General features: G+C 41.1%; 1 protein-coding gene, 1 long non-coding RNA gene and 1 pseudogene across 2 annotated transcripts; 2 read left to right on the top strand and 1 right to left on the bottom strand.

Moving 5' to 3' along the window:
• The window catches only part of LOC141363731 (uncharacterized), a 77335-nt pseudogene that overhangs the window by 24447 nt on the left and 27605 nt on the right, over positions 1–25283 (top strand).
• Positions 6131–7789, bottom strand: LOC129434133 (uncharacterized). The gene is made up of 3 exons (XR_012369352.1): positions 7661–7789; positions 6465–6615; positions 6131–6355 (listed from the first exon to the last, which is right to left on the bottom strand). It is a non-coding gene; the product is annotated as an uncharacterized lncRNA (long non-coding RNA).
• On the top strand, positions 15348–24622 carry LOC129441067 (uncharacterized). The gene is made up of 2 exons (XM_055200803.2): positions 15348–15610; positions 20996–24622. The coding sequence occupies exons 1-2, from the start codon at positions 15573–15575 to the stop codon at positions 23190–23192; spliced, it is 2235 nt and encodes a 744-aa protein (XP_055056778.2). The 5' UTR covers positions 15348–15572; the 3' UTR covers positions 23193–24622.

The following is a 25283-nucleotide window of genomic DNA, read 5'->3' as shown; positions in this document are numbered from 1 at the left end:
AATTCCCACTTTTGTATAAAGTTTAAATTTTTGTTTTCAAAAATATAAGCTAGTAATTTCACTTGTTCCACAAAGTAACTGTCAGAGAGTAGATTATTGTTTAATTTCCAGTATCCACGAGTCATATTACTTTTATCTTTACACCCATCAGAAGAGATCGATATCAATTTGTGATCTGAAAGAGGGGCACAAGTAATTTTTGTTTCCGTAACAAAGTGAATTAAATCATGGGGAATCCGCCAGTAGTCTATTCTCGATTTTAAGGAAAGAGAAGTATTGCTCCAATTATATTCAAAACAATTGGGATTTAAATATCTCCATACATCAGAAACCTGTAACTTGTCAGTAATAAAATAAAATAAGTCTGAAATTCGTGAACTGATAACTTTAGGCGGAAAACGGTCAACAGAATCATCCGGTGCATCGTTAAAATCACCACCAATAATTATGTGTCCATCTTTTTACTTCTTTTTTAAGTCAGTTATTTTTTCACAAATTATCTTGAACATTTCTAGATTATGAGTTCTAACATTAAACTCATAGACATTGCAAATTATTAAAGTGGAGTTGTCCAAACAAATAGTCATTATAATCCATCTTCCATTTTCTGAATGCAAATACTCAAAACATTTCCTTTAAATTTATTAAAGAAAATAGCTACACCCGCTGAATGATTGGATCCGTGGCTAAAGACAGCATAATCCCCCCATTGGGTTTTCAAAAAATTTGAGTCAGAGTCACAAGAATGAGTCTCTTGAAAAAAAGTACTTGAGCTTCTGTATGTCTTCCAAAAAGAAATAAAGCTTTTCTTTTAACAGCGTCGCGAATGCCTCGAACATTTAAAGAAATTAACTTAAACTTAGCGAACTTGAGATCCGTTGTCAAAAAAAAAAATTTTAACTAGAAAACAAAAAAGAGCTTTGGAGAAAACGAAGATTGAGAGATCATGAAACATTAAATCACTCAAAATATTTGCATCGACCCCGGTGTATGTACATTAGGGGAGACCGGGGTTGGTTGTCACAATTTTTACTCATGCATGAATTGCTCATCTTCAAAAAATCTTTCAGCAGTAATTCCTACATGAAATGAAAGCTTGGGGTCTTGACTATAAATGTGTATACTTTTTACTTTTAGAATGTATTGTAACAGGAAGTAATTAACCATCAAAGACACTCTGACACAATGTGACAACCAACCCCATTACGGGGTTGGTTTTCACAGGGTATGGGGTTGGTTGTCCCTATAGAGGTTCAATAGGATTTCAATGATAAATTGGGATCTGAAAAGATAATGTGTAACTTTTTAGTTTTTTAAAGATAGAAACAGCAAATAAGTTTTAATATGAATTCACCCCTATGATAGTTGTTATTAATGCCCCTTAGTTTAACCAATGGGATTAAAGTGGGTGATCAGTTACTTGAATAGGCTTTATGCCCAGCTGCACTATGAACTTCAGCCAGCTCCTTGTTTCCTGTCTGCCATTATTGGACAAACTGATTAATCCAGGTGTGTCTGATTATTGTTGTTGTGACTACTGAGGTCAGGCACACCTGGATTAATCAGTCTGTCCAACAATGGCAGACAGGAAACAAGAAGCTGGCCGAAGTTCAGGAAGTAGTGCAGCTGGGCTATTGTCTACTGTGTTGAGAAATAAAATGAAATAATTGTTAGTGTTAAAACCTCTTTATTTAATGCTTTATTTTATTTTAACAGCAAACAAAAACAGACAAACAGTCTTAAAAGGTCTACGTGTCCAATATTCTTATGTGACAACCAACCCTGCAAGCTGTGTGACAACCATCCCCAACTGACTTCTTGACAAACATGCTAAGCTAGCTGCCACACGGCTTTAACTTGATCGCTAAAAGATGACTCAAAATAAAGCTACTACTTTTGGCTTTTTAATGAGTGTTTTGTTTTTGAATGACTAATATCCTACAAGATCTCAACACAAAAACAACACCAACATGAAAATTTACTCTGACCCATAAAAATAAAAAAATGTCTTCTCACCTCAATGTTTTCTGTCTGCTCAGCAAAATTTCAAGTGCAAATGAGTAAGCTATTAAAGGCTAACAAATTGATATCAAAATTGTACCACAGCACCATGTAGTATGTCTGGAATAAGCAGTGTGACAACCAACCCATGAGACAACCAGCCCCGGTCTCCCCTACAGCTATCAGCCGTCTCCGCTCAGGTCTGGAACACTGACGCGTACCCCTTCAATAAAGGCAAAACCTCCCCGAAAGCCGGCCGTCTTGCCCTCTTCTCTCGTGCGTTTCACCAGAGGCCAAGCCTTTAATCTTGCAGCTCGTTCTTCCGAAGACAGGTCCTCTTTGATGTGAAGACCATTTTCTTTCAAGTATTGATTTTCTTTAGCATCTCTCCATACCGTATCCCGGAAGAGACGCATGGCAAACTGTACGATTATCACTCTGGGGCGACCATCACCTCTTTTTTTCCCCAGCCGATGAACCGAATCCACGACATCTGGAAGTTTGTGTGCAATCATCGGAGATACTTTGGAGAGGATCCTGATAACCACATCTCGAGTGTTACTTTCCTTGTCCATACCACTTTCTTTTACATTGTAAATCCTGAGATCCCATCTTCTTTTATAGTTCTGCATCCCCATACACACCTCCTTAAGATGCTTCCCAGATAGCAAAATCTGGCTGGCCCACCACTGGGCCACATATTTGCTTGAGTTCTGGCCCAGTTCTGGCTGGGTCCCCGGCCCAAAACTGGCCCACACACTAAAAATTGGATCAAACTATTAAATCTGGGCCAGTTGTGGCCCACACCCAGTAAAATAGATCTTACATACTGACTTGGCCCAGATTTGGTCAGCACACTGTAAAGTGACCTAAATTGTTTATTTGGCCCAGGTCTGGCTAGCACACTGTAAAGTGACTTAAATTGCTTATTTGGCCCAGGTCTGGCTAGCACACTGTAAAGTGACTTAAATTGCTTATTTGGCCCAGGTCTGGCCCAGACCCTTTGTTTTATGTGGCTGACAACATCTGCATGGTCCCTGGGCCAGATGTGGCCCAGAAACTGGTAAATATTGTATAATTTTTATTTTTCAAGAAAAATACACCCATTTAAGAAGATTAAGAGCCTTTTATTAAAAAAATACACACATCACATTAGTGTGAATTAACAGTTAACAAATACATAAATATGAACATGTTTTAACATGTACCAACAATTAACCGTAATTTTGAACATATTAATTCTTAACAAATTTAGTACACTTTACAAAAACCCAACAAATACAAACAGACATACTGTATATCTCTTACACAACACATTTTACAAGCACATAACCCACTTTATAAACATTTTTAAAGGGATAGTTCACCCTTAAAATTATAATTTTCTCATAAATCACTTACCCCTGTGTCGTTCTAAACCATCAAGTGCTCTGATTGTCTTCAGAATACATTTTTAGAATTTTTTTATGAAAACCGGGAGGCTTTTGTCTGTCCCATTGACTTAAGTTAGTCTCACAATCCGTTTCCCAGAAAAGAATGAAAGACATCGCCAAAAAGGTCAATTTTCCATTAGTAGTTTAATAATAATATTATGAAGTGACAAGAACACTTTGTGCACAAAGAAAATAAAACGAATGATTTCAACAATTTGTTCTCCTCCTTAGTTGTTGAAAGTGTAATCAAGACCAGACTACGGCGATGCTGCTGACATCACCTGCAGCTCTCGTCACTTGCTGATGTGGTTACCAATGTTTTTTTTTGTTTTTCTACGCTTTTTTTTAAAGCATAATGCAAACATTGTAACAATACTTAAACAGCCCAAATAAATGTACAAATTACTTGGCAGCCTATTCTGTCTGTACGCTGGGAACTACGTCAGCAGGTGACGTCAGCAGCAGGTGACGTCAGCAGGATGCGCCGTAGTCTGGTCGTTAACAGGCTTTGAACGACCAAGGAGAAGAACAAACTGTTGAAAAAAAATGTTCATTGAAATACTGATGGAACACTGAACTTTTTGGCAATGTCTTTCATTCTTTTGTGTTAAACGGATTGTAAAACTTACTAAAATCAATGGGACGGATAGAAGCCTCCCAGTTTTCATCAAAAATATCTAAAAACGTGTTCTAAAGACAATCTAAGCACTTGTTGGTTTAGAACGACAGAGGGGAAGTGATTTATGATAAAATTGCAATTTTGGGGTGAATTATCCAACATGTAAAACAAATTAATTAACATTTAAAGAAAAAAATTCTCTCTCACACACACACCACACACACACATTGGCATATGTGGTTTACCGGGACAATTCCATAGACACAAAGCATTTTATTCTGTACAAACTGTATATTCTATTGCCTTAACTTACCCCAGTCCCTAAGCCCAACCATATCAAAAATCTGTTGGAAGTCTTTAATCTGAAAAAGTACCACTTAGTATTGTGTCCCTGTAAAGCATGTTTATAGCATATTAAACATGTCATCAGAGCCGGCCCAGCCACTAAACGACCATTGCGATTGCAAAGGGCCTCGTGGCCAGCAGAGGGCCCCCTAAAGTCACTTAGCTAGTGGTTGAAAAAAATAATTAATCAAAAGTTACATAAAATAAATATAAATATTAATTATTTATTATTATGGCAATGTTAAAAAGGCTGTTACTTGTTATTATAGTTATTATAAAAGTTCGCTAATAAGATCTCTTTCTTGCCGAGATTGATTGACACACAGCATCCAGCACAGCAGCCAATCAGTGCCCGCGATCTATGTGCAGGCGAGCATCCCGCCCACAGAACGCAAAGTTGAGTTGAGCCGGATCGCTGATACAGACGCGAACTTTTGCTGTTGCTTTAAGGACAATTTCTTTAATGTTATGTGTGTTTGTGCATAAATGCGAAGTAAGTGGATCTTATTTGACTTCGGTAATGACCAAACCTGTGTTCTGTTTGACTTCTCTTTCTTATATTTGCCATCATAACGTAAATTGGTTTATTAAGCTTAATAATTAATATTTAAACGGTTTAACATGGTAAATTAATTCTGTTACGCTTATATTTCACGTATGCCATTGTCATTTCTACATATTTATGTCATTTGTGTAATTATATTGTTAAACGTCTGAATTTAAAGTGTTTTATGTGTAAGAGTAAACAAACTCATGCGCATATGCGTGGTAACATGTCCAGACAGCGCACCGTTGTTAAACCACCTGCTAGCCTTTGCAAAAGTGTATAATGTCACTGTTCAGTGTTTAATATTTAAACTATAGCAATGCATACGACATACAGTAGCCAGCTTTGTTAGATTAATGTTATGAATGCAATGTTAAATGTTAATCTTCAATTATTAATATTATTTGCAAGTTAATTGTTATTATTCACAAACCTATGTGCCTCTTAAACTCTGCTGTCAATTAAAAATGTTTCTTTAATGGTCAGTGAAAATGACTTTATCAGTCTTTTTATTAAGCAAGTTCATCCGTGTGTATTTGTTGCACTGCACTGCCATTCAGTTCAGTCAGTGGCATCATATTTTTCCTGTTAGACATCAAACATGGAACTGAAATCAAGAACTCAAGGGGGCAGTTTCCCTGACAGGAATTAAACTAGACCTAGACTAAAATAAAAGTAGGCTAAGAGCTGTCCAAACTGAAAAAAGCTTGCACTGACATAACTTAAAATACACCAGTGCCCTTTGTTTTGCCTCAATATCCACAGAAATAATGTTTTTAGTAAGGCATTTTTGTTAAAATTAGTTATGTTTTCTAATTAAACTAAGGCCGAGTCCTGTCTTAAGATATTCCCTGTCCGGGACCACCCTAAGGTCTTTTATTGTCATTCTGTAGGCTACAAGTTGCCACATAAGAACAAAATATGTACTCAGGACCAGCAATGTAAAAAAGATCATTAACATACAGTATACATAGAATAATTAAAACATAATTTAATAGACACATTTAAAAAAAAATAACATAGTAGATATAATATGTGCAGTATAGTCATAAGGTAGTCGTTGCTTTTCTTTAGGCCTTACTTAAAACGGACCAAATTTTGCTTAGGGCCCCCAAAGGTCTAGGGCCGGCTCTGCATGTCATTATACACTATTCCCCATAAACCACATATACCAACCCACACACACACCTCTCACACACAAGCCAAGTAATTAAAACAAGTTAAACACATTTAACCAAAACACCACCACTCTTTTTACAGCACAAAACATTGTCCTTTGCAGACACAAACACAGGGCCTAACACTAACTGCTTTTCTTTTGCTAAAGTTGTCTCTTGCACCCACCCTCTTGATCGAGCCACCTCTTCATTGTCCCCTCCACAACTGTAAGGGACCTTCTCCGAACTGCATCTTTAAAATAAGTAATCTATATTGTCATTGTGAAATCTTTAACATTTAATGAGCATATTAAAAAGAAATGTCTAATTTTTATTAACAAATAATTAACAGATATATTTACCAATCACTATCTCTCTGAGTTGGAGGGTGGCAAATAAAGTCTTTTCCATCCAGTTGAGGTTTTAAGCCAGGGAGTTGTCGGTCGCCCTCTTCAATATATGCCATGTGCAGTCTCGTACATCTGTCCCGCCAATAAGCCCCAACCAGTTAACCTGAAACAGATTTATAGTCTTAATAGTTGATCATAGTTTCATACAGGACACAGGTCATACAGTAGTTGATTGCTTATATCAAAGAGGTGATGCATGCTATTTTTTGTGTGCTAATTTAAGAAAAGTTGTGTGCAATCCATAGAAGTAAACTGTTGTGTGTTTGTTGTAGTCCAAGAAAAGAGATTTAAGTTGAAGAAGATAACTAGCGTCATTGTTTACTTACACTGTAAAAAATTTCTGTAGAAATTACAGTATTACTGGGTGTTACTGCCAACTAGCTGCCAGTAACTTACTGTAGAGATTACAGTTATGTTATTTACTGGCAACAGTTTGTTCAAAGTTAAATGAACATGAAACATTTTCAGTCTTTAACTTCTACAGTAAGTTACTGGCAACCAGCTGCATAATTACAGCAAGTTTTTTACAGTGTAGGGTTTTGTACATTTGCACATCGTTCACATGTCTTTAACACTTACACATCAAAGGGTGTGTAAATTCGTGAATCTGAAAAATACCAGCAAGACCAGCATATGTTGTGTTTTGGTGCTGGTTTGCTAGTGAACACCAGCTAAACAGCCTCAAACCAGGACCATCACCAAACCAGCATTAGCACCAGCATCCCATGCTGGTCATACCAGCAAGCCACAGCATATGTTGTGTTCTGGTGCTGTTATGCTGGTGACCACCAGCAAAGACCATCATAATTCCCATGCTGGTTTGATGCTGGATTTTTCAGCAGGGTGCTCTTTAACTTCTTAACTACTTTAGCTCAAATAAGGTTGTGTGTACTGCTCCTTTTTATGAAGATACGAACGTGTGTCTGAATTCTCTGCTTGATTATTAAAAACCTGTTAACCTGCACGTGAACGACGACTGGTTATTTACATCTTTCTAAATGGATTCAGCTTACTAACAACAATATTTAAGCTAACGTGATAGCTAGCTAAACATGCAGGAAAATTCACGGTTTAGAATATGTAGCAAACAATTCCTTTTCATTGTTATCATGCATTTTTAACATATAAAAACTAAATCAGTGACTTACCAGTTATTGATGATGGTGTCTGTGTCGAACGGGAGCTCAGCTTTGTGCTCTGCTTGATTCAAATCATAACAGCAGTGGTGATGTTGCCGTTCAACAGCTAGAGGGCTGATTGCCGCATCACGGAATCGGATTCGGGCCATGTACTGTATACTGTCCTTCTGAAGCATAAACATTTTTAAATTGCCGCCGAACAGCGTTACAACCGGCATGTGTCAATTCCACTGGTATCGGGCCACATACTGAATTTCTGACATCATACACATCTTGGCCTTATCATATCAAACCATAATCGGTCCAGGCACAATGCAACGTAGTCGGTCCGACTACACAATGCCAGATTTGGCCCGATTACACTGAGACGCTACTTTAGGGGCGCACTCACACTATCCAAACCAAACCGCGCTCGGGCGCGTTTGACCCCCAAAGCCTGGTTTGTTTGACAAGTGTGATCGCTCTGTTCCGCGCCCGGGCGCGGATTGGTTAATCGCGCCACGGCCGGGTTGCAGAGGTGGGCCGGAGCGCGGTTCACTTGGGCTCAGGCGCGGAAGGCTGTGGCGTGAGCGCATTCGCGCCTGAGCGCGATTCAAAAGGCGAAGACGTCAGCTGCGCGACCGCTCACCTTCATCTGCCGCCGTAAATACCTTTTGATGCGCGCAGCGGGGTTACGTGAATGTCCGAGCTGCGCACGTGACAGATCAACTAGCAATATGATGACATGTGAGAAGGCTGTCTGTAATCACGCACCAAACGACTCCGAATAAAAAACACAGACTTATCATTACGGTGCTTTTTTCAAAACAATCGCATTTTAATGACGAAAGCGCGCCCGGACTCGGATCGATAAAAAGTACAGTGTGAGTGCGTGAACCTGGGGGAGTAGGGAGGGGTGACAATCGCGCTGGGGCATGGTTTGGTTTGGATAATGTGAGTGCGCCCTAGTAGACCCGGACTTCAGCTGAGTATGCTTACACTCGGGCCAACAGCTATAAATAGTGTTTACTACTGGTATACTATTTCCTCATCTGGGCCAGTTCTGGCGCATACACTAAAAATCTGTCCGGCTTTCAGCCGACACTGGCGGAAAAAAGCCAGAATCGGCCCAGAACTGACTGCTATCTGTGTTGTTTTCTTTCTGCAACACAGTAACATTTTTCTCCAGATTAAGAATCTTCTCGTCATGGTATTTGCTCTCAAGTAACAACTCACTTAAAGTGGTAGAAAGAGCTGTGATAGAAGATGCTGAAGTTTCTAAGATCCTCTCCATAGACTCAACTCTCTGAAACGTGCCATCACATTTCGATGTGAGTTCGGCAACGGCGTTGATGAGTGAATCGATTTTGTCATCAAGGTTTACCTTTAATTTTCCTTTTTTCCCGGGTGGGCTTTTACTTGGTGTGTATGGAAGAGGTGAAGCGAGTAATTCCTCATCCATCAAAACTTCCTTGACAACTTTGCTCTCGTCAGTCGCCATGTTCGTATCTTTAACACGTGCCTTCTCTCTGTGTCTTTTTCTGCCCATATGAATCAGACAAAACACCCAGTATAGAATAAAATGTTTTTGATCCACTTCAAATGTTGACTACTACATATAGTTTAAACAATTACCTGTAAACTTCATTTATTATTTAACTGGCAGCACAAACTTCAGTTTGGGAATTTTACATTGAAGTTGCTTAGCAGCATTTTTATCTGCTTTTGTTTCCTGAAGTAAGCACATATTTCTTCTGTTCATTTGAAACCATAATAAACCATGAACTTTAACCACACAAGCAAAGAAAACACAATGTACAATGTAATAGTTACATCTAAACAACAGGGAGTTTTTTATTTATGTCCTTTATATTGTTGCTAAACTTGTTGTTGAGGTTAAACCAGATAAAATAAATACAACAATAAAACGATTGTTTGTTAACAAACATGCAACTATACACTACACACAATCTACCATAGCACCTTATCATGGTCAATGTATCAAACGGCGGTCTATCTATCTATCAGTAGGCTATTGAACTATTTAGTAATTTTCATGTTACGTTTCCAGGCTTCTTCACAGGGAAAAAACTTTATAGCGAATGAGAAACCTACAAAACGGTATTAAACAAGCCAATAGGCTCCGTGCACATTACTAAAGAGTTCTACTTCTGCCGCGTTGAGTGTACGGTCGACCACTTCTGGTTTCAAGATATGAAATAAGGAAGATATGAATCGGCGCTTTTTACACACAAAGTCACCGGCTAGTACAAGCGGCATGCTCAGCCCCGAGGAGCAAAAGGGAAAAGGATAATAAGATGTATATATTAAGTTACATCGCCAACTATGAAGGTAAGTAATAGCATTAGCTAACTGCCTAACTTGTTAGCTCTTACAGTTTGTAAACGTTACTGACTGACTTTGACAACTTGACAGGCTATTTGGTCCAGCATAATATGCATAACATGAATGATGTCCAAACCCTCACAGTTTCAAACAAAGATTCACAAGGGAGGGTGAGCGTCAGGGCTGCTACAGAAAGGGGGGAGTAAAAACAAGAAGTGTTCAAAGCCTTAATCAGGTTTATGTTCTGTAGTTTTGAAGGGAGATAACATTGACCTGTAACGTAGGATTCAATTAAGCCTATCTGGCTGGTGTTTTGCAACAGGTTGCATGTATTGTAACATTTGCAAATCAAATGTTAACGTTAGCAGCTACTTGTGTGTAGTATGACATGACTAGGTTATTTCTTTTTTTTTCCGTTTTGCAACCCTGCGATGTGAAATGACGAATAAATTATCTAAACATACACATAGCTTTCATGGAAACCACAGAACTTGGTTCTGACGGCTGCTCTATGGTTATTATAAACCATGTACAGTCAGTTATTTTGGTTCATTGGCTAGTGGTTTTCCAGTACTGATTTTGTTTTCACTGTTTTTATAAAACAATATGAAAGTGTAAATTGAGAATTATTTGGGTGTCCTTAGATTACAGTATTGATCAGTATACTCATTTTCTGTGAAGTATTGAAATTGTGTCCTGATTCTGTATGTGAAAATGACATAAATTGTGTTTGTAGGACAGATGGACAAGAGTGTGTTTTTGGAGCTGAACCATAAAACAATAAAACCACATTCTATGCCTGTTCCCGAGAGATGGTGTTGTCTCTCTCCACAGGGGTCACTGATACCCAGGAACTGAACTGTAAATCTCCCCCTCTCCCCTCTCTCTTAAAGGTCTTGATGTTATGAACTCTGTCTGTGTACCCTGTCTTGTACTCTTATTTTGAAGTCATGTCTGTGTCATCCATGTCTGTAGTTCTTTGTAGTTCTTTTGTTCATTGGTCTGTGTGATGATTGTTCCCCAGGTGTGTCTTGTTTTCCCTGATTACTCTGTGTATTTAAGCCTAGTGTTTCCAGTGTCTGATGTCGATCGTTGTTCAATGTTATGGTGTTTTTTCGTGTTCCTGTCTCGTTGGATTACCTGCTAGGTTTTTGTTTGTTTGTTGTTATTTTTAATAAATCTTACTGCATTTGGATCCGCATCCTGTCTTACCTGGATTTACCCGTAACAGAACGATCGACCACTCAGGATCCAGCAGCAATTCCTCGTTCCCGTGTTTTTTCCGAGTTCCCTGGTGTGTCCCTAGTGTTAGTATGTCCATTTACAGCCGTACAGACTTTTGTGTTCCTTCCCCCACCTCTGACAAGGAGTTTTGGCAGAGGCGTAACAAACTTGCTTCCCTTCGTCCGCGGGGCGAACCAGTGGAGGATTTCGCCCAGAGGTTTTGGGCAGAGTCACAGGGTCTGCGTCTCAACGAAACAGAGATGAAGATCTGGTTCAATCACTGCTTGGGTGAGCCTGTCTCGATGCAGGAGGTTTATGAGCTTAAGGTGTTGGACTTTTTCACTTTTGCCCGTCATGCGGACTTGCGTAGCAGAGGGCATGTGCGATTCATGCCGGAGTTGCCCGAGGCAAAATCTGCAGCCTCCGCGCTACAGACTCTCGTGCCAGTGGACGTTAACCCCTCACGTTGCTCACGACACCGGCGACGGAGGAGGAAACCCATGCCCGAGCGAGCTACTGTGAGCACGGACGCTATTCTCCCGAGTCCTGTTTCCCCTGTGTCAGCGCCCGTGCTTAAGATGGCCGCCACGTCATCCCACTCCATGCCTCAGTTCGCTGGTGTTAAACCTGCCCCAGTTTTCGAGTTTGCCACAACTATACCAGCTCCGATATGTCAGAAAGCCACCATCATCACTGTCCCAGTTGTTAAAGGTGCAGTAGTGACACCTGCACCCATTTTCAAGATGGCTCCCATACCCGAACCAACTCATAAAATGACTGCAACACCCACTCCACTTCACCAAACTGCTTTGATGAACTCTCCAGCACTGCCAAAAATCCGACAGTTAATCACCAGTCTGATGGATGTACCATTGGTATCCGTACGGGTGGCCGGGGTGCCCCGTCCTGTGGTTTCCAGCTCCATGGTGCATACTAAGTCTGAGGTATGTTCTCTGCACTCAATAATTTCCATATTTGGCATGGCTTTGTGGAGTGTGTGGTCCGCGTACTGCTCTTCTGTCTCCTATGATGCTTTCCAGGAACCCATTGAGTCATCTGATTCCCCTGAGCCGAGTGAATCTCCCGAGTCCTCTGAGCCGAGTGAATCTCCCGAGTCCTCTGAGCCGAGTGAATCTCCCGAGTCCTCTGAGCCGAGTGAATCTCCCGAGTCCTCTGAGCCGAGTGAATCTCCCGAGTCCTCTGAGCCGAGTGAATCTCCCGAGTCCTCTGAGCCGAGTGAATCTCCCGAGTCCTCTGAGCCCTTTGAATCTTCCGAGTCCTCTGAGCCCTTTGAATCTTCCGAGTCCTCAGAGCCCTTTGAATCTTCCGAGTCATCAGAGCCCTTTGAATCTTCCGAGTCATCAGAGCCCTTTGAATCTTCCGAGTCATCAGAGCCCTTTGAATCTTCCGAGTCATCAGAGCCCTTTGAATCTTCCGAGTCATCAGAGCCCTTTGAATCTTCCGAGTCATCAGAGCCCTTTGAATCTTCCGAGTCATCAGAGCCCTTTGAATCTTCCGAGTCCCCTGTGCCCTCTGAGCCGAGTGAATCATCTGAGCCGAGTGAGTCATCTGAGCCGAGTGAGTCATCTGAGCCGAGTGAGTCATCTGAGCCGGGTGAGTCATCTGAGCCGGGTGAGTCATCTGAGCCGAGTGAGTCATCTGAGCCGAGTGAGTCATCTGAGCCCCATTGGTCAGCTAGTGTGGTCACCGCGATGCCCCAGAGACTCTTTGTCGTCACCAAGACTATGACCAGTGCTGAACTCTTTGCATGTCCCAAGATGACTGTCCCCAAGCTCTTTGCCCTCACTGTCTGGTCTGAGATGTCTATATTTGAACTTACTGCCCTGTCTAATCAGGCCCAGAGGGCCTCTCTCTGTTCTCTTCTACCCAGGTTCATAATACCACCAGCACCACCCTGGTATCCAGTCCCTCTCTGGTCTCCGGCTCCGCCCTGGCTTCCCGCCCTGCCGGCTCCGCCCTGGCTTCCCGCCCTGCCGGCTCCGCCCTGGCTTCCCGCCCTGCCGGCTCCGCCCTGGCTTCCCGCCCTGCCGGCTCCGCCCTGGCTTCCCGCCCTGCCGGCTCCGCCCTGGCTTCCCGCCCTGCCGGCTCCGCCCTGGCTTCCCGCCCTGCCGGCTCCGCCCTGGCTTCCCGCCCTGCCGGCTCCGCCCTGGCTTCCCGCCCTGCCGGCTCCGCCCTGGCTTCCCGCCCTGCCGGCTCCGCCCTGGCTTCCCGCCTCCGCCCGCGGCTCCGCCCTGGCTTCCCGCCTCCGCCCGCGGCTCCGCCCTGGCTCCAGCCTCCGCCCCCGGCTCCGCACGGGCTCCCGCCCCCGGCCGCGGCTCCGCCCTGGCTCCAGCCTCCGCCCGCGGCTCCGCCCTGGCTCCAGCCTCCGCCCGCGGCTCCGCCCTGGCTCCAGCCTCCGCCCGCGGCTCCGCCCTGGCTCCAGCCTCCGCCCGCGGCTCCGCCCTGGCTCCAGCCTCCGCCCGCGGCTCCGCCTTGGTCCCTGTCACCGCCCGCTGCTCCGCCTTGGTCCCTGTCCCCGCCTGCGGCGCCGCCTTGGTTCCTGTCTCCGCCTGCGGCTCCGCCCTGGCCCTTGGACTTTTGTGGCCTTGGCCCACCATCCCTCCCCCGGGTCCACCTCCATGCCACCGCCCTCCTAGACTGTTGTTCTTTGGGGTTTTCTGGGGGGCGTCTGGAAGCCGCCCTTTGAGGGGGGGCTATGTTATGAACTCTGTCTGTGTACCCTGTCTTGTACTCTTATTTTGAAGTCATGTCTGTGTCATCCATGTCTGTAGTTCTTTGTAGTTCTTTTGTTCATTGGTCTGTGTGATGATTGTTCCCCAGGTGTGTCTTGTTTTCCCTGATTACTCTGTGTATTTAAGCCTAGTGTTTCCAGTGTCTGATGTCGATCGTTGTTCAATGTTATGGTGTTTTTTCGTGTTCCTGTCTCGTTGGATTACCTGCTAGGTTTTTGTTTGTTTGTTGTTATTTTTAATAAATCTTACTGCATTTGGATCCGCATCCTGTCTTACCTGGATTTACCCGTAACACTTGAGGCTGAAAATATACTAAACACATGTAAGATTGGATATATCATATGTTGTGATGATGGAAATATTGTTATAGCATGTTTGATATCTTTTTAAAGGTCATGGTGCGATGGGTAAAAAGAGGTCTAATTTCTTTAAGTCTAAGATAAGAGTATATTGGAGATTTAACTTTAAGACATATTCTCTGCTCCTCTAAGAGGCGTGTCTTTTTTAGGTAATCGTAAGTACAGATGGAGGGCGATCCCATTTGGTGATCTTTAGGGGCACGAGAAACTAAACTAGAATACCAGATTGACCATAACTCTCATTTCATTGGTGTATATAAGGAACATTGGTAAAGGACTCAAGGAAGAATCTGCAATCAGAACTTCCCACACTACTGTGTGTCTATATTGCCAGGTATGACTTTGATTCTGTGACTTGTGTTTTATATTATGTTGATCATTTTGATTATTTGATTTAATGATGTGTTTGTTTTAATTCTATCTGATGATTTTGATTGGTTGATTTAAGTATAACCTGCCTGGCAAAATAAATTGTTACGTTTGAAATAATTCTGAGTTGTCAGTAATTCTTAATACACACACTATTTGTATCACTGAAAGTAAATGTGTATGCTTACACTTAAGTTGTCTCAGTTAAAGTTAGACTGGAGAATGCCTTGGTTTAAGTTAGATTGGATCTTCCTCAACTTAGACTTTAATGGAGAAACCTCAACTTTTTATAACTGAAATGGAGAAACCTTAGTTAAAGTTAGACTGGAGAATGCCTTGGTTTAAGTTAGACTGGATCTTCCTCAACTTAGACTTGAATGGAGAAATCTCAACTTTTAACTAAATTGGAGAAACCACTTTTTAAGGCTGAATAAATTAAAACTTAAATTAGACTGGATATCCTCAATTTAAGTTTATAGTAATGTTTTCACATTCTATATTTATATTATAATAACAAAATAATTATTGTTAAATTATGATCAGTAAATATTAATTAATTACAATTGGAGTCAGATTATAATTATTCACAGAGTCGAATACTTAAACCCAAATTTTAGTAAATTAAACTAAATTCTAATAAATGAAGATAATTTCTTTCAGAAACACTGCGGAAAGCGAGAACACAAAATCCCTTCGCCAGATCATTGGATACCTTCGTTGGACCAGTGGGTGGTTCCTTACAGCTTGGTGATCCCGACGTGATACGTCATACGCTGGAAAGAGTGACGTGTACACCAGAACGAGTGACGTGTACACCAGAACGAGTGTCCCCGGCGCGAGTGAGTGACGTCATACCAGCGCGACATCGCATCCAAAACAAACTCGCTGAGTATGAGGTTTGAGATACTTCTCTGTCTTCAGCTCTGTTGGTAAGTTGATTTTTCTTTGCCTTTTAGAAGTGTTGAGGGAAAGCATAAGTGCACCATTCAGACACATTTGTAGAACGGGTCGTGAATACCCAGTGATAGACCGGAGACCGTAGAAATCCGGTGGGGCTTAGAATATTAGACAACAACATGGCTTTTCAGGGAAATGATAGCGAGAGTGTAGATAAGGAAATAATGGATTCCCTTGCGTTGCAACTTAAATCGTTGTTAGTTCGACTGGACTCAAAAGAGGTAAAAATAACTTCTAGTAATGATGAACTTTTAGCTTGGTACGCCACGGAAGGACGGAAGTTACAAACGAAGCGCAAATTTAAGAAAATACCCGCGGCGATTGTTTATTTACTTCGCCGGAATGATCTCGCAGTTATAGCGGATGCAAAACAATCTTTAGCGGGTATCCGAGAGCTGGAGAAAACCCGATCGGATGAATTAAAAAAACTCCGCGCTCAAGTCGAAGCGTCCGTCTATGATAAGCAAACTTGGGCAAGACAGGGCGATGCGTTTGAAGCACAGATCAAAAAACTCGAACATAAACTGCAACTGGATAAAAAGTATACCAAAGCACTCGAAGAGTGTTGTGATGGTGCAGGTTTTCATGTCGCTGCGGTCAGGGAGGCAATAATAAAATCTGTTAATGTAAACACACAAGATGATAGCGACGACGAGGATATTGCTTTAATGAAAAGTTCGGATGGTCAAGTAATAGAGCCAGAGACAGTGCAAATTAGACGAGAGCCTTCCCCGGAAGCTGCGTTCGAAGTTAGAGCTCACGAACGAAAAGGTCGTAGTCCAATAAGAACAAGAACTAGAACAGGTACAATCACTAAAAAATCAGTGAGAGTAGCAGTGCTCAAAACAATGACAAATGCGGACGATGAGATAACAACAATTAGCCGTCCGCTTACTTGTGAAGAATGCACTAAGCATAAGGAAGTTGTCGGTATGATGCCAAGGAAAGGCCCATTTCAGCCGTATTGGGATAATTTAATGCTACAAGCTTCAGTATATAATCTAGAACTTAGAGATGTGTGGCAAATAGCCCTTCTTACCTTACCCAATGAGCTTAAAGCAAAAATGCCTGAAAATTTAAGATCTGGAGAGATAATAGTTAAGAGGGAAGATGAAGAAGACACAGGTGTATATGGACGATTGAAGGAAGCATTGTTGGAGTTAAGAGGACCAACACATGCAGAATGGAATAGAATATTGGACATCAAACAGGGAGTGAAAGAGTCTTTTGAGGCATATGCAGAACGCTTATGGGTGTGTTATAAAGAACACTCTGGGTTAGAAAATGCAGAAAGAGACCAGGAAGTTTTATTGCAGCTTATAAAAATAATGCAGGCAACCACATACAGCAGGCATTAAACCATGGGGCAGAGCCACCTGAGAATACCTATCGTGCACTGGTAGATTGGGCCTCTAAAATAGAAAGCAGGCTGAAGCAAAATAGGACACGTCCTGTAGCCACAACGCAATGGGCAGCAGAGGGTAAAGGGAGTTACCAACCTGACACAAAACCATATTTTCGATGTCAGTGGTGCAGGAGAAGCAATCATGCAAGCAGACAATGTTCAAGACATAGGTCTGTTAATCGACCACTAGTCTCCAAAAATGATGAGCAAACATACGAACGTTTAAAGCAAAAATTCGAGCAAATGACAGCTAAGCCAACTGACACACAAGCATCAGCTCCAATTAGTCGTCGTGAAGAATTGGCGGTTGGCATTCAAGCGGTGCTAGATAAATTTCTAAATGAACAATAGGGGTGCGTGGCCTCCGTTGCTGTAGGAAGCATAATAACTAGCGGAAACCGGATTAAAATAAGAGCTAACCTGGGAGGCCGGTTAGCCAATGTTCTTATCGACACCGGTGCTGCATGCTCCTGCACAAACCTTCCCTTTCCCCTTACTGCAGAAACGATTCAAATCAAAGGCATAGGCGATACCTTAATGATAGCATCCAAAACAAAACCTGTTTTAATCGACCTAGGTGTGACTGTTTTGAAAGAGCCATTCTGGTATTTGCCAAACAACAGTGAAGGGACTGTGATGGGGATGGATATTATGGGAAAGCATGGATTTGTAATTCATTGCTTTGAAAAACAGATTGAATTGCAAACGAACAAAGCAACAAAACAATGTTTGCCAGTAAACAAGGCAAAAATAATGTCCATCTCTAATACAGATCCTGTTCAGTTGTTGATTGACAAGCACAAAAACGTGTGGGCTACTCATGAACATGATTGTGGCTTAATTGATTTTGAAATTGGCATTGAAGGTGAACCACCTCCACCGCAAAAACAATATCGCATAAAGCCAGAAGCAGAAGCAGCTGTTCATGAGATAGTAAAACAACTTGAAATGAGGAAAATAGTTCGACGATGCAGTTCAACTACTAACTCTCCGTGTTTACCAGTGCCTAAACCTAATGGTAAATGGCGGTTATGCATTGATTATCAACGCCTTAATCGAGTAATACCCAAAGCTACAGCAATAGTGGCAAACCCATCCACTATATTGACACAAATTTCCACTAATGCCACATGGTTTACTGTACTTGATATCAAAAATGGGTTTTGGTCTATCAAAGTCAAGCGAGAAGACCAATGGAAATTGGCCTTTACAGTAAACCAAATACAATATTCCTGGCTTAGGATGCCGCAAGGAATGCATAACAGCCCTGCCATATTTCATAGAGCAGTCGCAGACGTGCTTGAACCCTTACTAGGGAATGGCCAAGTAGTGCACTATGTTGATGACATTCTCATCGCTACAGAAGGGTCACTTGAAAATCACTTAAATGTGGTAGATAAAGTTCTGCAAATGCTAGGCAAGGCAGGCTTTAAACTAAACAAGGAGAAGGCCCAAATTGCTCAAAAGGAAGTGCACTACTTAGGGTACACACTTACGCAAAATCACAGGGCATTGACAGAGGATAGAAGGAAATGCATCGCTGAACTGCCTCGTCCACACACTTTAAATGCGCTTCAAAAAGTGTTAGGAACTGCAAACTATCTCAGAGATTTCATACCAGATTTCGCAAAAACTGCCGCACCATTGTATGCTCTCTTGAAAGGTAAAACCAAACCGTCGGATGTCCTTGAATGGACAGATGAGCATGAACAAGCATTCACCAATTTAAAACAGCGTCTGTGTTCCGCACCTGCCCTGGGCTTACCCAACCCTGTAAAACCGTTCCATCTTCAAGTCGATGCGTACGAAGACACTTTAAGTGGAGTGGTAGCACAAGAACATGGGGGAAAATTGCGTCCAATTGCATATTACAGTAGGAAAAAATCACCCGTCGAACAGGGGTTTGATCCATGCACACAACATGTACTGGCTGTTCATTGGATGATAAACACAACTGAGCCCATCGTTGGTTTTCAATCCATAATAATACATACAGTGCATACGCCAGTACAAATGTTGTTGCAAGGCAGAATAAAAGGAGTGTCATCTCAAAGACTAGCCAGATGGTTAGCTGATATACAATCACGTGACATCACAACAGACAACACACGCATTCTGCCACACATACTCGGGGACATAGATGGCCATCCGCACACATGTTTGCCTGAGAAAGAGGTACCCAGTCCTGTTTATGATCATGAGATTCCAGGTCAAACACATGTATACATTGATGGATCCAGGTTCAAACAAAATGATCATTTCAATACTGGATGTGCGGTATGGACACCTAGTTTCCCCGAGTCAAATGCACAACGACAGGTGTTAATAAAACTGCCATCAAACATGTCTGCTCAAGAAGCCGAGCTCGTCGCATTACTTGAAGCCATTAAAGCGCATTCTGAGCCTGTGTGTATTCAAACCGATAGCCGATATGCATTCGGCGTCGTGCATGACTTTATGACACAGTGGCAAATGCGAAAATTTCTCACATCTGCAGGAACCCCTGTTAAACATTTCAATACGATAAGTGCAATATGGAACGCTGTAACGACACGTGAATCTCCCATTTCGGTCGTTAAAGTACGTGCACACATAAACAAAAACCCGAACGTGCATGAACAAAATAACAACATTGTAGATCAGCTGGCTAAATTAGCAGCTATCAAGGGTGACATTTGGGATGAAAAACCATATGTAGAAATAAGTGCAATTCAAACTACACCAATTGACCTTAAACAATATCAGCAAAGCTTGTGGGTTTCTGAGGGAGAACTAATGTCACATCTAAAGCAAGATCAGCTGATCACGGTCAATGAAGGCATGGTGTTGAGAGATGGCAAATATGTGGTTCCTGAAGCTTTACAAAAACCAATAATCAAATTGTATCATGATTATTCCCATGTATCTTCTGAAAAAACATTGCAGTTGATAAGAAGGCAATTTTGGTGGCAAGGGATGACAGCTGACATTGACAGATGGTGTAGTACATGCATTGTGTGTGCCACAGTAAACCAGGGTAAGCCGGGTCGTACCAATTTGTGCAGGCCAGAACCACCAAAAGGTCCCTGGGAATCTTTGCAGTTGGATTTCATTGGTCCGCTGCCAAGTGCCAGGGGTGGATATCGATATTGTCTAGTTATCATTGATAAATTTTCAAAATGGGTAGATGCTATACCTACAAGAAATAACACTGCAACTACCGTGGCACGGTTGTTAGCGAACCAAATCATCCCTCTCTGGGGAGCACCAATTCAAATTGAATCTGATCAAGGTACTCATTTCACTGGTCAAATAATGAAAGACATGAGTAAAATGCTGAATATTAAGCAGAAGTTTCACATTCCATACAGACCACAAAGTTCTGGTATGGTCGAGCGCGCAAACCGCTCAATCAAAGAGGCTATCACTAAACAGATAGTTCAACACCAAAACAAATGGATTGATGCTCTGCCCACAGTTCTAACTGTGTTGCGAGCAACACCATCTAAAGCTACAGGTATTAGTCCATATGAACTTATGACTGGAAGGGTGATGAAATTGCCTATTGATCCAGAAATTTCTCCAGCAGATTTGGGCCATCTTATGGTTGCAACACAGCAGACTGTGCTAAAACAACTGCAGGAAAGACTGAAAGTATTGCAAACTCAGGCAGTGCTGAGACAACAACAGTCAGACCTGAGCAATGATGCACAGTTCAATCCAACATTTGAAACAAAATTTGCAGAAGGAGACATGGTGATGATAAGAGTCTTTGTAAAACAAAGTGCATTTTCTCCTAGGTGGCACGGGCCCTACGAAATTAAAGCGATTTGTAATAGCGCTGTGGCCGTGTCCATCAAAGGAAAATTAAGATGGTATCACATGTCTCAATGCAAATTGTTCAAAGGATTGACAAATAAGTAACGTTGTCATTGTCTAAATGATTGACTATATCTCATTGTCTCTGTTTCAGGATGGTTACAGCAATTCCATGGAAACCGGATGCAAGGAAGGTGTCAGGGCCCACATGCATCAGCTTGGGCCAAAGGGTAATGCTCACACACACCCTGAAATGTGGGAGATGGGTATGGAAATATGCAAAGGGGCCATCCACATCATATATAACAATTTCGCCTAGAGAAATAGTTACATGGCCTCCCGGTATAATGCCGGAACCAAATTGCGCAACAAAAATTTGTTGTAAATTAGGTTCCAACTATTCTCCCATAGTGAACATTTCAGGTGACACCCCCGCACCTCTATATTCACACAATGTAACAGCCTGGTATCAACTTAAAATTGAGCCAGGAGCAAAAATTGGGAGTATGCGCACCCTATATGAAAAATCTAACAATGGTACAGATCCCAAAATTTGTTATGCTATAAAAGATTTAGAACCCACAGTATACAGATGCACACATACTGAAACACTCAACAGCACACATATGAGATTTGCAGATTACAAGTTCAACCTCACTTCATATATGTCGGATGATAATGACCCAAAAACTTTTATTTGGACTAGCCGAAAAGAAGGAACCTATTGTTTGGGTAAATGTGAGCCTGATGTAAATAGTTATACTAGCCCACAAAATTGTACATGGACTGTAAAGCATTGTTTTAATCTAACCACTTGTGGGTATAGTAAACCCAAGCAATGTCCAAAATTATATCCAATCCCTCCTGGTGGTTTTATTAAGGGAAATATTAATAAGACTCTGTTGCATGATGTTAATCTAGTCATGACTCATGTAACATATAATATTTCAAATATTTTGTCTGCTTATGTGAAACATTGTAGTAATGGTGATAAAACATATGCATGGCTACAGTCACGAATCGATGATTTAATTTCTGATTACAAAGGCAGACTAGCTGTCCGAATTCCACCTGTACGCTCTAAACGAGATCTGCTTGGAAATTTAGCAGGTCTCTTCGGCTCTGTTAATTCAATTGCCAACACTTATAAAATAACTGGACAATCACAATTTTCAACATGGTTGGCAAACCAGGTGGCCACTGGTTTTCAGCACCTCACCAATAGTAATGAAAACATTATCAAAGCGGTTAGATCTGAAGCGCAGGCGCTTCTATTGATCAGCCACACATTATTCAATCAGACCCGTACCATCGAACGTGACTTAGCCTGCAGATCATATGCACAAGATTTATTTACTGTTGCTAGACAAGAAATTCTAGACTTGCGTCTTCTTAAAACACCTAGACATGCTTTAAATGATCTTATTGAGATTTTAGATTTACATAGGTGGTTTGCATCTGAAAAAATGAAGGACATTAAATATTCAGAGTTGTTATCCACTTTGATGTTATATACTGGAAATGAATGTACTGGTTGCATTGGATTCTTTGCCAATTTTCCTTTAATACACCCAGAACAAGTGTTTTTAAATTCCACGACTATACGTTCTATAGGTACAGTCGTGAAGAATCAGATTGTTAAATGGGACCATCTTACAGGATATATGACTCTAAAGGGAAATAAGACCTTATTTACCACTCGCACCTGTTGTCATGAAACTTCAAGTTATGTCATTTGTACTTGTAACACTTTACAACCATTCTCTCCTAATGATACTAAGCTTATTAATGTTCAGTCATTACATGGCCATGCAGATGCTGTACAGGTTTCGCAATCACAGTGGTGTGTCATCAGTGAGATGAATTCTTTCACCTACGGAGGTCTGACCTGTCCGTCAAACCATACCTTTTGTCTTGAGGTAACTGAGGACTTTTCAATGGGTCAGATAAATATCCTGGGGAGGATTCCACTTGACATAGATGTTTCTCCCTGGTGGGAGGACACCTTCTACGAACACAGCACACAGACTCTGACTGAAACAATGGAATTAGTCCAACAGACTATTCTACAGACTGAGTATCATCTCAATCAGGCACAGGTGGAAACAAACCTGGCCAAAGGAACAGCGAAGCTACTGTCAAGTTCATCTACACGGTCTGCACAGTATGTATACACCTGGTGGGATTGGGTGTTCCGTGGATGTGTGATTGGCAGTGGTTTTATTCTTATGTTTACCATACTTCAGTGTTGTTATTTCAGATATATGATTCGATCATTAAGGGAATCCATCAACAATGTGCTAACACTTGGACCTTTACAGGTGCCTGCGTTTCAGAGACTTTTACAGTAGAGAAAAAAAAAAAAAAAAAAAAAAGGACTTAACAACATCCAAGGATGACCCCTTAGGAATCATTTTAAAATTTTCCCTATGGGGCCAAGGGGAGAAATTGTAGGACAGATGGACAAGAGTGTGTTTTTGGAGCTGAACCATAAAACAATAAAACCACATTCTATGCCTGTTCCCGAGAGATGGTGTTGTCTCTCTCCACAGGGGTCACTGATACCCAGGAACTGAACTGTAAATCTCCCCCTCTCCCCTCTCTCTTAAAGGTCTTGAGGCTGAAAATATACTAAACACATGTAAGATTGGATATATCATATGTTGTGATGATGGAAATATTGTTATAGCATGTTTGATATCTTTTTAAAGGTCATGGTGCGATGGGTAAAAAGAGGTCTAATTTCTTTAAGTCTAAGATAAGAGTATATTGGAGATTTAACTTTAAGACATATTCTCTGCTCCTCTAAGAGGCGTGTCTTTTTTAGGTAATCGTAAGTACAGATGGAGGGCGATCCCATTTGGTGATCTTTAGGGGCACGAGAAACTAAACTAGAATACCAGATTGACCATAACTCTCATTTCATTGGTGTATATAAGGAACATTGGTAAAGGACTCAAGGAAGAATCTGCAATCAGAACTTCCCACACTACTGTGTGTCTATATTGCCAGGTATGACTTTGATTCTGTGATGTGTGTTTTATATTATGTTGATCATTTTGATTATTTGATTTAATGATGTGTTTGTTTTAATTCTATCTGATGATTTTGATTGGTTGATTTAAGTATAACCTGCCTGGCAAAATAAATTGTTACGTTTGAAATAATTCTGAGTTGTCAGTAATTCTTAATACACACACTATTTGTATCACTGAAAGTAAATGTGTATGCTTACACTTAAGTTGTCTCAGTTAAAGTTAGACTGGAGAATGCCTTGGTTTAAGTTAGATTGGATCTTCCTCAACTTAGACTTTAATGGAGAAACCTCAACTTTTTATAACTGAAATGGAGAAACCTTAGTTAAAGTTAGACTGGAGAATGCCTTGGTTTAAGTTAGACTGGATCTTCCTCAACTTAGACTTGAATGGAGAAACCTCAACTTATAACTAAATTGGAGAAACCACTTCTTAAGGCTGAATAAGTATAAACTTAAATTAGACTGGATATCCTCAATTTAAGTTTATAGTAATGTATCCACATTCTATATTTATATTATAATAACAAAATAATTATTGTTAAATTATGATCAGTAAATATTAATTAATTACAATTGGAGTCAGATTATAATTATTCACAGAGTCGAATACTTAAACCCAAATTTTAGTAAATTAAACTAAATTCTAATAAATGAAGATAATTTCTTTCAGAAACACTGCGGAAAGCGAGAACACAAAATCCCTTCGCCAGATCATTGGATACCTTCGTTGGACCAGTGGGTGGTTCCTTACATGTTAATGTGTAGATTGTCTTTGACGACTGCTCATCAGTTGACATTTCAGTGGCAGACTGTTCCTGTGTTGCTGGAAGAGCACCCCGAATGAGAGCCCACCCTTCCGACTGATGGAAAACAGTGGGGAACCTTCAGGGCCTTCTACGCCTTCAGAGAAGGCCTAAAAAATTTATAAAAATATTTTTTATTATAATAATACAAATAAATAATATTCAATAAAAATATGTTTTTACATTTTTTTATTTCTATTTAATTCAATTTAATACAATACATGTAATATATTTTCTCTCATCTACGTTCTAACGTTAAGCTTACTGTCAGGTTCATGTCATGAAAACATCTAATCCAATCAGAATCGTCTGTCTCTATTAAGGCCCGGTTATCTGGCTCATCCATTGGTTAGGACTTCATGAATCCCAGGGAAGGCCAAGCTATGTGTTTTGGTGTGGAGAGTGACGGGCAAAACGACCAATCACGTTTTGATTTCAAGTGGGCGGGCAAAAAACAAAACATTGTAAGCCTTCATGAAGTCCTAATCATGCAACAAACTGGATGCGAGCTGTCATAAAACACGAAAAGACGAAGATCATAGACCGTTAATATTAATACAGTCTAATGGCCCGAATTTCTGCGGTGAGAGTGGTTGAGGTAA

Source organism: Misgurnus anguillicaudatus, chromosome 4, assembly GCF_027580225.2.
Source record: "Misgurnus anguillicaudatus chromosome 4, ASM2758022v2, whole genome shotgun sequence".
Lineage (NCBI taxonomy): Eukaryota > Metazoa > Chordata > Actinopteri > Cypriniformes > Cobitidae > Misgurnus > Misgurnus anguillicaudatus.
This window is presented reverse-complemented; position numbering and strand designations above follow the sequence as displayed.

Coding starts and splice junctions, on each gene's coding strand:
- LOC129441067 (XM_055200803.2), top strand. CDS start 15,573: ATGAGGTTTGAGATACTTCTCTGTCTTCAGCTCTGTTG. Junction 15,611..20,995: donor CTCTGTCTTCAGCTCTGTTG/GTAAGTTGATTT, acceptor TCTCTGTTTCAG/GATGGTTACAGCAATTCCAT.